The sequence below is a fragment of the Centropristis striata genome, chromosome 14, assembly GCF_030273125.1.
Source record: "Centropristis striata isolate RG_2023a ecotype Rhode Island chromosome 14, C.striata_1.0, whole genome shotgun sequence".
NCBI lineage: Eukaryota > Metazoa > Chordata > Actinopteri > Perciformes > Serranidae > Centropristis > Centropristis striata.
The window spans coordinates 6,800,955-6,813,868 of record NC_081530.1 but is presented as its reverse complement, the minus strand read 5'-3'; the positions used below and the strand labels follow the sequence as shown (position 1 = coordinate 6,813,868).

Genomic DNA, 12,914 nt, shown 5'->3' with positions numbered 1-12,914 from the left:
GAAGGGCACATGTGCTGTTTTCTAACAATAATTAATCTAAAGACAAGGAGACGATTTTAGAGGTTTTGTGCATCACCCCTGAATATATCCCTAATTTTAGGGAGAAATTTACAACATCTCAGTCCATAGTTTCATGTACTTTATGCAACCAGGCACAGACATTCATCTTTAAATAGAAATAAAGACTGATTCGTGAAAGCATCATGTGGCTGCAGGAGCACACCTGATACAACAAATCAGTTGAGGTGATTGAATGAGTCAGGTGTAAAACAAAAACCTGCAGCCACACGATGCTTTCATGGATCAGTCTGACACCCCTGGTTTAAGGGGAATCCCAGAACACGGATTTCTTGAATATGCATGGGGCCTTCAGAATAAAAATGGGGAATTGTACTTATTTTTAAAAAAGGTTTTTAATTGATGCAATACAATATTTCATGGCATACCAACTAACTGAAAGCACATTCTTACATTTTTAAAAAGTCCTCTAGTTTGACATGTTACCTAGAGTCAGATAAGAAGAATGACACCAGTTTCATCCCAGTGTGTCCAGCACAGAGATGAAACTGCTAGCATAGCTTATCACATGGAGAAACACAGCTTTAATGACTTGGAAGCTTTATACCGACAGAGTCTATGTGGATGATCTGACACTGTGGATGAAATTATGTCTACTCAAAAGTAATCTGATTACAGTACTGCGGCAGTGTATTTCCTCCCCAGGTTGCAGGACTCACCGCTGGTTGCAGCTGGCCGTTGATGCTCGCTGTGCGGAAAGGCGAATTGGTGGACAGACGCTTGTCCCACTCGCTGGGCCGAGGCTCCGGCACCGACTCCATGAAACTCCTCTTCAGCTCGCTGATGCTAGTGTGGTGACGCATGATCTCAGTCTGGGTCTTATCCACATCCTTCAACGAGAATGTAAAAGTCAGAATAGGTAGATGGAAGAGAAAAAATAAAAAATGATATGAAAGAAAGGAAAATTTAGGGCTGGGCGATATGACCAATACTTTCTATCCTGATATGGGTCATTTCATATCTCAATAGTGATGTTTATTGCGATATACCATGTTTTCATGTAATTCAATAAATAAGTTGTCAATATGAAATCATCACATGGTACAGGTTGGCCTGATTTATATTACTTCACATAAAGAGCATTAAGGGTTCATACATGGCTCACATAAATGCACAGCTATGAGGGGCCGTATAGCTCATAATTCATTCTTCCCTCTCACATTCACAAATAATACCTCTCACATTCACAAATAATACCTCTCACATTCACATTTTTTCCTTTCACATTCACAATTTTACCTCTCACATTCACAGTTTTACCTCTCAAATTCACAAATAATACCTCTCACATTCACAATTTTACCTCTCACATTCACAAATAATACCTCTCACATTCACAATTTTACCTCTCACATTCACAAATAATACCTCTCACATTCACAATTTTACCTCTCACATTCACAAATAATACCTCTCACATTCACAATTTTACCTCTCACATTCACAAATAATACCTCTCACATTCACAATTTTACCTCTCACATACACAAATAATACCTCACATTCAATATTTTACCTCTCAAATTCACAAATAATACCTCTCACATTCACAATTTTACCTCTCACATTCACAAATAATACCTCTCACATTCACAATTTTACCTCTCACATTCACAAATAATACCTCTCACATTCACAATTTTACCTCTCACATTCACAAATAATACCTCTCACATTCACATTTTTTCCTCTCACATTCACAATTTTACCTCTCACATTCACAAAGAATATCTCTCACATTCACAAATAATACCTCTCACATTCACAATTTTACCTATCATACAGTTTTACCTCTCACATTCACAAATAATACCTCTCACATTCACAAATAATATCTCTCACATTCACAATTTTACCTCTCACATTCACAAATAATATCTCTCACATTCACATTTTTTCCTCTCATATTCACAATACCGCTCACATTCACAAATAATACCTCTCACATTCACATTTTTTCCTCTCACATTCACAAATAATACCTCTCACATTCACAATTTTACCTCTCACATTCACAAATAATATCTCTCACATTCACATTTTTACCTCTCACATTCACAAATAATATCTCTCACATTCACATTTTTTCCTCTCACATTCACAATTTTACCTCTCACATACACAGTTTTACCTCTCACATTCACAAATAATATCTCCCACATTCACGTTTTTTCCTCTCACATTCACAAATAATACCTCTCACATTCACATTTTTTCCTCTCACATTCACAATTTTACCTCTCACATACACAATTTTTGTTTGTGAATGTGAGAGATATTTTTTGTGAATGTGAGAGGGAAGAATGAATTATGGCCTATTATTATATAATTATTATTATGGCCTATATGGCCCCTCATACCCAGCCCCCCACCTCTGTTCTTACCGTGTGGTGTCACCAGCTGTCTTACCCACCTGCTGCCTAGACAACATTGCATCCCGTTAGCTCAATAGCAATCAAATAACAATATAAACAGTAAAAACTTTTTGGGAAATCTCCGACCCACTCAGTGCGGAAAAGGATTGGGGCCAAGTAGGAGAAAAAAAAAATGAATTAGAGGAGGGTTTTTTAAGAAATATTATTATGCAGTCGAGAAAAAAGTCTAAATGACGAGAATAAAGTCAATTTTTGAGTTTGGTAAAGCTGGAAAGATATTCCTGTGTTGATAAATCATCAGAGGATTATTGTTTCAGAGGAACATCATCTATCTGATCAGTTATGTAGACTTTAATCTACAACCAGATTCTCATCAATGTCATAAAATGAACAATATTTTAGGTGTAGTACTGAAATCCCCCGACACATAAATGAGCTATTCTTGGTAGTAGGCTAGGTAGTAGGCTGTTTTGGGAAAATCTGCTTTTATGAAATATATGTGGTATTTTTTAGACATATATAAGAGGTATTGAGTCTACTGCAGTCTACTTTACCAAACTCAAAAAGTTGACTTTATTCGCATCATTACGATTTTTTTTCTCAAAGTGCATAATGATTTTTTTCACTCCCTTCCCTCTTCTGTACTCCAGAGAATGGCAAGACAATGAAGGTTAACAATCTGAAGTGCTCACAGATGGCATCAAGACTGTAAACAAAGAGGATCAGGAGAAGAGAGCTAAAGCTGAAGCCACTATCTCTACCTAGAATTTTCTGACTAATATACAACACAGATTCCAAAGAAGTTGGAAAGCTGTGTAAAACATACACTTTTTTTGTAAATACTGCTTTGATTGATCAGTTTGAACATTAAACTCTTAAAACCCACTTGCCCTGGTAGGTTTAAGGGTAGGGGAAAGGTTAGAATTTGACAAAAATAAATAGTCAAATCCTATAACAGAATAACTGTGAGGCCAAAATATGAGGCTTCATCTGAAAGGTAACATCTTGTTTAGCATGTGGCTAAAACTCAACTCAAACAGCATAAATTCACCCTACCCTTATTAATATTCATTTTAGAAAACTTTTAGAAAGCTTTGGGGTTTTGTGATCTCTGAACATCAAGATTTTATGGAAAAATAGTCCATCAGTGGTGTTCCTGCTGGGCGCTATTGAGCTAGCGGGATGCTACGTCCTCCGGGTGTCAGGTGGTGAAGACAGTTGATGACGCCAGTAAGACCAAAGGTGGGAGACTGTCTGTCTATTTATGTGGACACGTCTTGGAGTTCAAACTACCACAATCACTAAAAGCCATGTATGAAGCTGCTCTCTTCAGACTCATTTCCTCTGCCTTGCCTCCATATAGAAAAAGGCACAAACATCTAGTGTGTGGTTGAGCTGGGCAGGGAAGTGTGTGTGCCATGTAAGAAGTTACATGACAATTTATATTTGCTGAAATGTAGTCATCCCTACGTAGAACAAGCCACATTACAGTGAGTGTATTGGATTAATCGCCCACCCCTATATACAGCCATGTGAAATAGTTTGTGGATAGATAGTGGCCACCAAGTTGAGGGGAAATTCAGCATATTTAAATGACTATTTCATAGGTGGTTGGCAGGCTCAATAGGTGGCAGGCTGAATTGGAGAAACGAAAACATACAGCACAGATACGGAGTTAGGTTAGGGTCAAAAGTTTTGCACTTGAAAAACATATAATCTGAAACTGAAATTCCAAGTTTTGATCTTGAATTTTGAAAAATACACCAATTTATTCAAAATAAAATTGAGTGTTTCCAGGTTAAATACAATTGTGATCAACTCTGGTAATTCTTTTGAATACATTATTTATTTCTATTTCAGTATTTAACCTGAAAAAAAAAATATGTACGCTTATTTCAATTTTGAATACATTGGTGTATTTTTCAAAATTCAAGATCAAAACTTGAAATTTCAGATTTTATGTTTTCATGTACAAAACTTATGACCCTAACCTAGCTCCATACACAGACACATGTAGAGGGGGTGACATGTCACATAAGTAGCAGACTGACGTTTTAACCAGAACCAAAACCTAAACTATGAGCCTCAAGAGATCAAGACACTCTGTAGAGCTGTAGAGATCGAAAAGAATGATAATAATAATAATAATAATAATAATAATAATACAAGTTCTCCAACCTTAACGACAGAAGAGGTTGTGTGTCAGTACCACAAATTAAGACACGTATGTACGTATCGCGGCTCGTGTTTAACGACACGTATATGTACGGTTTATGTAAAACCATATATTTATTTAAAACCATTGACCTAGATTTAGTAGCAGTAATTAGTTTGTAATAGCTTAAAATGAGAATCAACATGGGATGTAATGGCTGAGCAGACAAATCCAAAAGCTTAATTTATTTGATTGGCAGACAAATAACACAAAAAACTTCCTGGCAAGTCGTTATAAAAGACAGTTTAAACTTTTATCAGCTCGCTTTGAATTTAAATTTATGAATATACTTTTATATTTTTTTACATTTCTGATCTTCTGACTCCTCGTTTAGCGGTATGAGTAGAGAATAGAATAAGGGACTCCTCTCGTTTATCAGCTAGCTTTCAATTTAAAAATGTTATATTTGAATGTACTTCTATAAATGTATCTTTTAAATGCTTTTAATGTTTTGTGTTAAGCACTCTGAATTGCCCTGTTGATGAAAGGTGCTATACAAGTAAACCTGCCTTGCCTAAACAGTAAATAAATGTACGAAGATGCAGAAGTGTAGTAGTTACAAGGGTCAATGACTACCGCAAATTATGTTCAAAAACATCATTCAGGTAACTTACATAAACGTAACGTAACTTAAGATAAAAATCATTTACTTTTTTCTTTTTCACACGTAACACGAACCCCGGCCTCCAACCCAACGGTGGGGAATCCGCCTTTTTAACCTCGCTTGGCTGTCAATCACTACTACCTCAACAGGATGGTGGCGGACACATTACAGCAGACAGTGAATTACGTAAATATAGCTCGTTTTTTGCCGCCTGTACACACAACCTATACTGACGTTTTTGAGGGGAGAACAGGCTGCAATAATAATACCTTTGGGTTTGCCTCAGATATATCATGCTAGTGTTTGTCACACAGGAAAATTCACTAATATGTATATAATAAGTTTCCCACCACATGCCACCCCTCTCTTTGGCACAGTGATCACAACAGAAGGCCACAGACAGACAGTAAATACAGTAAAAGCATTGCAAGGGAGTCAGGTTCATGTAGTAAATGAATGAAATGAAAATGGATGGGTCGTCGTCAGTAACCAAGAGGACCAATGAGAAACAAAAGTCTGTTGGTGACATCACTGAGACATGCATGACTGGGAAAGAACAAAAAAGTATTTTCTTTTTTTTATGAATAGACCCTTTCCTGGGCAGACATTTTAACTTGTCAAAGTAGGAAAAGCACAACTGGAGTTACTGATGGCTGCAGACCTGGTATTTTGCAAGGCTTTTTCATCGAATGGCGTTATGTACACCTGTGGTTCTCCTGCTTTGACAAGTTAAATGTCCCTGAAAAGGATCTATGGATAGACATCATGGCAGAACAGCAGAGCGGGTACTGAAACTCCTTTGTGGCTGGTATTCATGACTTTAACTCCATCTGTGTGAGTCCTATAAAACATACATTATTTTGCTTATAGTTCAAACTATTTTAGTTAAAGTTTTATTCATGGTTTTGCTTCACTTACTTTCATGTGAAAAATCCAGTCAACAGTTTTTCTTAAATCGTTTTCATGCATATTGACTAACATATTGACGACAGCAATAGCATTTGTTCCGTGGTGTGAGGAGGCAGGAGTCCCTTTGACCACAGGAGAAGCTCTGCAAGTCATTTTGATTGTTTTAGGGCTAGCTCTAAGGTTATCAGCGGGGTAAAGTTTAAAGTTGTTTGATTTTGTCCAACTAAGGATGACAAAAACTGACTGTGAAGCTGATATCTTAACAGCAGAAGTGTTTGTTTGCATCCACAGCCAATTAAAACAGGCAAACAGACTTTTTACTTAAACATAATTATACTATATTTTATCATCTAAAAACAAGAAAAAATACAAACATTTGTCCATAATATAATAAAGGCTCCGTTCTTTCCTCAGAGAAAAAAGGCTCCGGGAACTACACCAACTTTAAACATGATGACAAGTTTACTACTCACTGACCACACCACTCAGCCTCTTAAAAACATTTCAACAGTGTCTTTTACGATTGTGAAAATAACTCTAAAATGACGATACCATTATGATTATCCCAAGTTAGGCTTGAGACATCAACTTTATATTGTTGTGGTTGTAACAGACGAGCACATTTACCAGAAAGGGCAGGGATATTGTCAATGTTTTTAAAGTTAATCAACTTAATTAATTAATTAATTAATTAATTAATTAAACCTAATTTCTAAAATCAATCACCCCGATGAAAATCAGTAGTTGCTTACAGTTTCCATACATGTTTAACAAATACACAAATTTTTTTGAAAATGTATGTTTTAAGGCTGCATGATTATGGCCAAAATGACAATCATGATTATTTTTGATCGATATTGTAATCACGATTATTCATCATGTTAGGGAAAACATCTGTATTTTTATTGCACTACTTTAAAAAAAAAAAAAAAAGGAACAGTTTTAGTGTGTGCACAGAGTGTCCGGTGTAGCACATAGCACTGTACTGCTACAGAGCTAACTGTTAGCCTATTAGCAATTTGCAGACCGGAAGCTAAGGGACAAACATCCCCTCCGGCTCTGCAGCTGGGAAAGACTGCTGCAGGAGGACACAAGAGCCCTAGTATGTTTTTCTTTATATATTTAATGCAGAAAGATGGAGTGCATCTGTTTCCATTAGATCCACATGTTTACATAAGTGCAAACAGGCAGATATCTTTGAACATCAGCAGCAAGTGTTTCCAGTACAGACAACGATACGCTTGTTCAAGCACCAGTGGCCAAGCTGCAGAACCACTGCTCAAAAAGAGACCTTTCCCAATCATATATTTCACAAAATAAAATATCAAATGAATGACAAAGACAATGTCAAAGCGAAGTGAAGCTACTTGCATGAGAATCAGAGAGGAAAATAGTGCATGCCAAGCCTTTAGGGTTAAGCTGAAAACAAGGCAAGAAATGAAAAGAAATAGATGTGTCAAAGCAAAAAGAAAGTCAACAGAGTCCATGCAAACAGCCACAACAGACATCTGAAGATTGAAGATACAAACCTCCAACATTAAATTGCTATGTCTGATATAAATAGTTTCACCCTCAAGTTTTTTAGCTCTTTTCTGTGGAAAATCAGAAAAAAGGGAAGATCTGGTTGGTAATAATGCAGAATTCATCAAAACATTTTAATAGTTGTTTTGTGATGGAATCCAATGAGCAGCGCTAACCATGGCAATGATATGAACCACAACAAATTAAAGAGCAACGGGCTGCAATTCCAAGTGTGCCAAGCTCAGCAGGGGAAAGGTGAGGAATTCAGCAAGACGCACAGCAGCCGTGTGTCTGAGAAGCCAGGCTGATGTGAGTGGGAGTCACATGCCGTGCATGCAAAGGCTGCTGCAGTGCAGTGAACAGGACTAGGAGCATTGCTGTGTGACTGCTTGTCACTTCTGCAATTCACATATTTTAAAAAAAAATCCCATTCCCCTTTCACTTCTCACATTTGAATATAATGGCATGGTTGATATTATCAACCAATAGTCTCTTTACACATCCAGCAGTAACAGAGCAGCATTAGCATCATAGAGTGTCTCTTTAAGCTGCTAAATGCTCCACTTTGTACCAGTGTGTAGTGTCTCCATTACATTAAACCAAGGAGTTTAAGGGCTATTGACTCCGCCTGGGGACTTTAAGATTAAAGTTGTAATATGTGGAGAAAAAAGTCAAAATGTTATGAGAATAAAGTCATAATTTTACAAGAAAAAGACAGTATTATGAGCTAAATAATTTAGTTTTGTTTTTAAATTTTATTTATATTTTTTTAATCTCATAAATCTACAACTTTTTCTCGTAGATTTGCCACTTTTAACCTCATGAATCTGCAACTTTTTTTTCCTGTAGATTTGGCACTTTTTTCTCAAAATATTACCCCCCTCCCCGGGTCCGTATTATCATAATTTTTTTCATACTTGGCCCTAATATGCCATCGTACAATTCTGATTATGTAGGTAAAAAAACTGGTTCAAACAAACAAAGCCACTGCAGATGAGAACTTTCTGGACACAGTCATCACAGAAGCATTATCTGAACCTGAGATGTGAGTATGTGTAACCTCCAAAGGTATCCTCCTTCCTGCAAACAATATTCTGAGAGAAATATACCTGCAAGTTTGCTTCTGGAGAAGAAGAAGAAAAAACCTTTTTGTCAAACAGCTGCAGGGAATGACTTTAACGAAATATTTACTCGCACACTAGATTTATTTCTCCTTGGTCCATGTTCTTGTACAGCTGACATGTACAAGCCTTCACAGAAAGACAAACAGCCAGAAATCATAAAGCAATCACGAGATTAAAGCACTTGGTGTCTCTGCAATGGAAAACAGCATTGTCAAACAACAGAAAAATAAATAAAAGTCTCTTTGTGTTTAACTGATGAAGGAATGAGGATGCTGAGTCAGTGAGAACACTGACAAGGGAGCATGCTAACCTTTCTTACTCGCACCATCTCCGTCCTTGTTTTTTCCTGGGGAGAGTGCTGCTTCACCATCAGAGGAAAGACAGCGTTACTGTATGCTACTTCCTGTTTCAGCATTACTGTATGCTACTTCCTGTTTCAGCGTTACTGTATGCTACTTCCTGTTTCAGCGTTACTGTATGCTACTTCTTGTTTCAGCGTTACTGTATGCTACTTCCTGTTTCAGTGTTACTGTATGCTACTTCCTGTTTCAGCTTTACTGTATGCTACTTCCTGTTTCAGCGTTACTGTATGCTTCTTCCTGTTTCAGCGTTACTGTATGCTACTTCCTGTTTCAGTGTTACTGTATGCTACTTCCTGTTTCAGTGTTTCTGTATGCTACTTCCTGTTTCAGTGTTACTGTATGCTACTTCCTGTTTCAGTGTTATTGTATTCTACTTCCTGTTTCAGTGTTTCTGTATGCTACTTCCTGTTTCAGTGTTACTGTATGCTACTTCCTGTTTCAGTGTTACTGTATTCTACTTCCTGTTTCAGTGTTTCTGTATGCTACTTCCTGTTTCAGTGTTACTGTATGCTACTTCCTGTTTCAAATCATTTGTAATGAACATGTGAAAGAATTCCAGGGGACACTATTGAGTAGGAACATACAACTTCATCATCTCAACTAAACTCAAAAAGTGCTGTTTCATATTCATGCAAACACATTTTCAAGTTCTGCACCATAAATCTTCAAATAAAAGTCAGTATTCAATAGAGGTGTCAATCAGCAGAGGCCCCAAGATACGATTTTACAACAACAATTGGAGCATTTTATTAAACTTTCCTCAACTTTAAGCTTCACTGCTCTGAACTTTTTTGAATGAAACATAAAAAAAGACTAACTTTGTAGCGTTATTTCTACAATTTCCCGAGACGACATCCGGATGGTGTCTTTAGATTCCTTACATCTTCTAGTTTCATATGATACCAGTGTCTCCACTATATTCCTAAAAGTGAATCGATACAATATTGCCACGCAAAAAATTTGGTCATACAATGCTGTGTCGATATTTTCCCCCACCTCTAGTATTTAAATGATGGAAGAGAAACAGGGGAAAATGTATATATTTCACCGGTTTCAATTTCTTCTAAGAAAGGTTTAGTCTGATCATGCAAACAAACCTGGCTCTTTTTCTCTCTTTCCCCATTGGCAGTGGTGACAGAGGGGGAGCGCCTCCGCTCTCTCCTGGCCACTGTCTGGTGGCACAGACAAAAGCCCACACATCAGGATAACTTCCAAACACAACAACAAATAATTCTGTTTCCATAATCTGTTTCCGTAATTTACAGCAAAGCAGTTTTGTGTTTTCACTATCTCTAAGCCAGAATCATGAAAATGACAAGAAACACGGGCTTGAAACATTTCACTCTACGTGTAATGAATCTATATAATGCATTTTTGAGTTTCACTTTCTGAATGAGTTTCACTTTCTGAAATAATTGACAAAAAATATTGAACTTTTTCATGATATTCTCATTTTTTAAGATGTACCTGTACTCTCCTAACAAGAACACCACTGCATGTGAAGCAGCGAAACTGACCCCGTAAAAGTGCAAAGGTGCACGGTGAAGCCCAGGTTTCCACAGCACAAACTCTCACTCAGAAGAACCCTCTGTAGTGATGCCCAGAGAGTGGAGACACCACCAGTGGAGTGGCCCCTGATATCAGGTGGCAAAGGCACTCCTCTTTACCTGTAAACCTCCCTAATTACCTCAACAGTCCATACTTAAAAGTCTGTGTTTGGGCAAGACGTGCCTTCCTTTTGGCCCCTATAGCAGACAAACAGGCTATCAGAGTGGTGAAGATAACAATTGCCTGTTATATAATGTTTCAAAGTCCTCACTGGGAACAGAAGTTCTGATGAACTAGCTTACTCATCCTGTAGGCATAGGGGGTAATAAGCTGCTGTCTTAATTATCTCTTTGGAAGAAAGAGGGGTTAGGCCAATGTGCCATCCCAGTACCACTGACGGGCAACCTGGTCTCACAAGAATCTGTGAAATAGCCACGGATTTGCTTAACTCAAAATCCGTGGAATAGCCACGGAATAACTCAAATTTCCGTGAAACTGACACGGATTTCGCTACAATGCAAGTTAATGACAAGTCATATCCTTGAAAGTCACGCGACTTGGACCACGAATAGCCAAGGGATATGACTGTCATTAACTTGCATTGTAGCGAAATCCGTGTCAGTTTCATGGAAATTTGAGTGATTCCGTGGCTATTCCACGGATTTTGAGTTAAGCAAATCTGTGGCTATTTCACGGATTCCTGTGAGACCAGGTTCAGGACATGAAGCTTAATCACACACTTCACTGATACCATTGCTAAAAGAAAACAACCACTACTCCAAGGCACCTATATAGGCCCGAATGCTCCTGAGGCTCAAAGGGGGAAAGACAAAGGGTCTCCAGCACTAGAGGCAGGTCCTATGAGGGCTTTTGTTTCACATCTCTGTATGTTAGGCACTTTATTTCTCAATATTTAATGCATTCCATAAGACATTATTTTTTTAAATAATATATACATATACAACATATATTTTATTTTTTTTTTCCACATCATAAAGCAAAAACGATGCATATGTATTTTCAATGGAAGTTCGCTGGAATCATTGATTTGTTTACATATTTGCATATGAAGAAAGAGTGATGAGAGATGAAGAGTGATGAGATCATTTTTATCTCACAATTTCTATGCATACATCTGAATCAGTGGCTCTGAGGATGGACCCATTAGTACCTTCACATTGTGTGAATTCCAGGTCCTACTAACTCAGTTACTCCAACTGGACCAAGTACACTCTTTACTATTAAACAAACAGTGTGTATATAGGACAATTGTATATTTTCCATGGCTTCATTGCCAATTTGGCCAGTGTGACTGTTTACCAAAAACTCACTTTATGTATTTATTAGTAACCTCTTACCTCTGTCCTCTCCCGTGATTTCTTATTTCAGGTGCCCTGTAACTTCTTTTTATTAAATAATTTAAGTAAAAAGTTGATGGTATCTAAAACATGTTGTAACGTAAAGGAGTGTGTCCACTACCTTGATGTCTGGAGTCGACTCTGGTCTGGGGCTGGAGCTCTTGGTGTGTTCAGCTGGCCGACCTTCTGCCTTTACCTCTGCCTTTCTGTTTGCAGATCGGCGGCCTTTGGGTGTGGAGCCATCATGGCGGTCAGAGCGACGCAGGGCGGGCAGCAGTGGCGAAGGAATGGCCTCCCCAGGAGACACTGGTGACATAACTGGGGCGCTGACTGGACGAGTGGATTTATTGTCAGGAGTGGATGCCATGGCTGGAGTGGACAGAGAGCAGAGATAATGGCCTCACTTTAAAGACAAAAGAAAACTCATGTATTCATGTTATATCTGCAGCTTTTTTTCTTTTTTGAAACATTTCTGTTTTCTAAAGATTGAAGTCAAAAAGGTAACATTGGTCACTATGAACGTAGGGCTGGGCGATATGGACCAAAAGTCATATCTCGATATATTTAGGCTGAATATTGATATATGATATATATCCTAATATTTTTATCGGAAAGTGAGAGCAAATGTTCAGTCAAAGTTAAAGTCAAATATGACATGTCACAAGTAGTTTTATTGAAGCCGTTTATTTAAATGAACATAAATACTGTATGACAACAGGAGAACCTTTTTTAAAATCAAAACTCCATAAAGTGCACATTTAAATAAATAAATATCTTAAATATAAATAGCCTATGAAATAAAATAGGCCAATCTTTTTCT

The 12,914-nt window shown here is 37.5% G+C and overlaps 1 protein-coding gene across 1 annotated transcript in view; it reads right to left on the bottom strand.

The window, feature by feature from the left end:
• epb41a (erythrocyte membrane protein band 4.1a) overlaps positions 1–12,914 on the bottom strand; it is a 77,817-nt gene that overhangs the window by 36,859 nt on the left and 28,044 nt on the right. The window contains exons 13-17 of the mRNA XM_059349914.1: positions 12,216–12,463; positions 10,286–10,360; positions 9,137–9,184; positions 7,711–7,773; positions 738–908 (exon numbers count right to left, since the gene is read on the bottom strand). Coding sequence (XP_059205897.1) covers positions 738–908; positions 7,711–7,773; positions 9,137–9,184; positions 10,286–10,360; positions 12,216–12,463 — 605 coding nt within the window. The remainder of the gene's footprint in view (positions 1–737; positions 909–7,710; positions 7,774–9,136; positions 9,185–10,285; positions 10,361–12,215; positions 12,464–12,914) is intronic.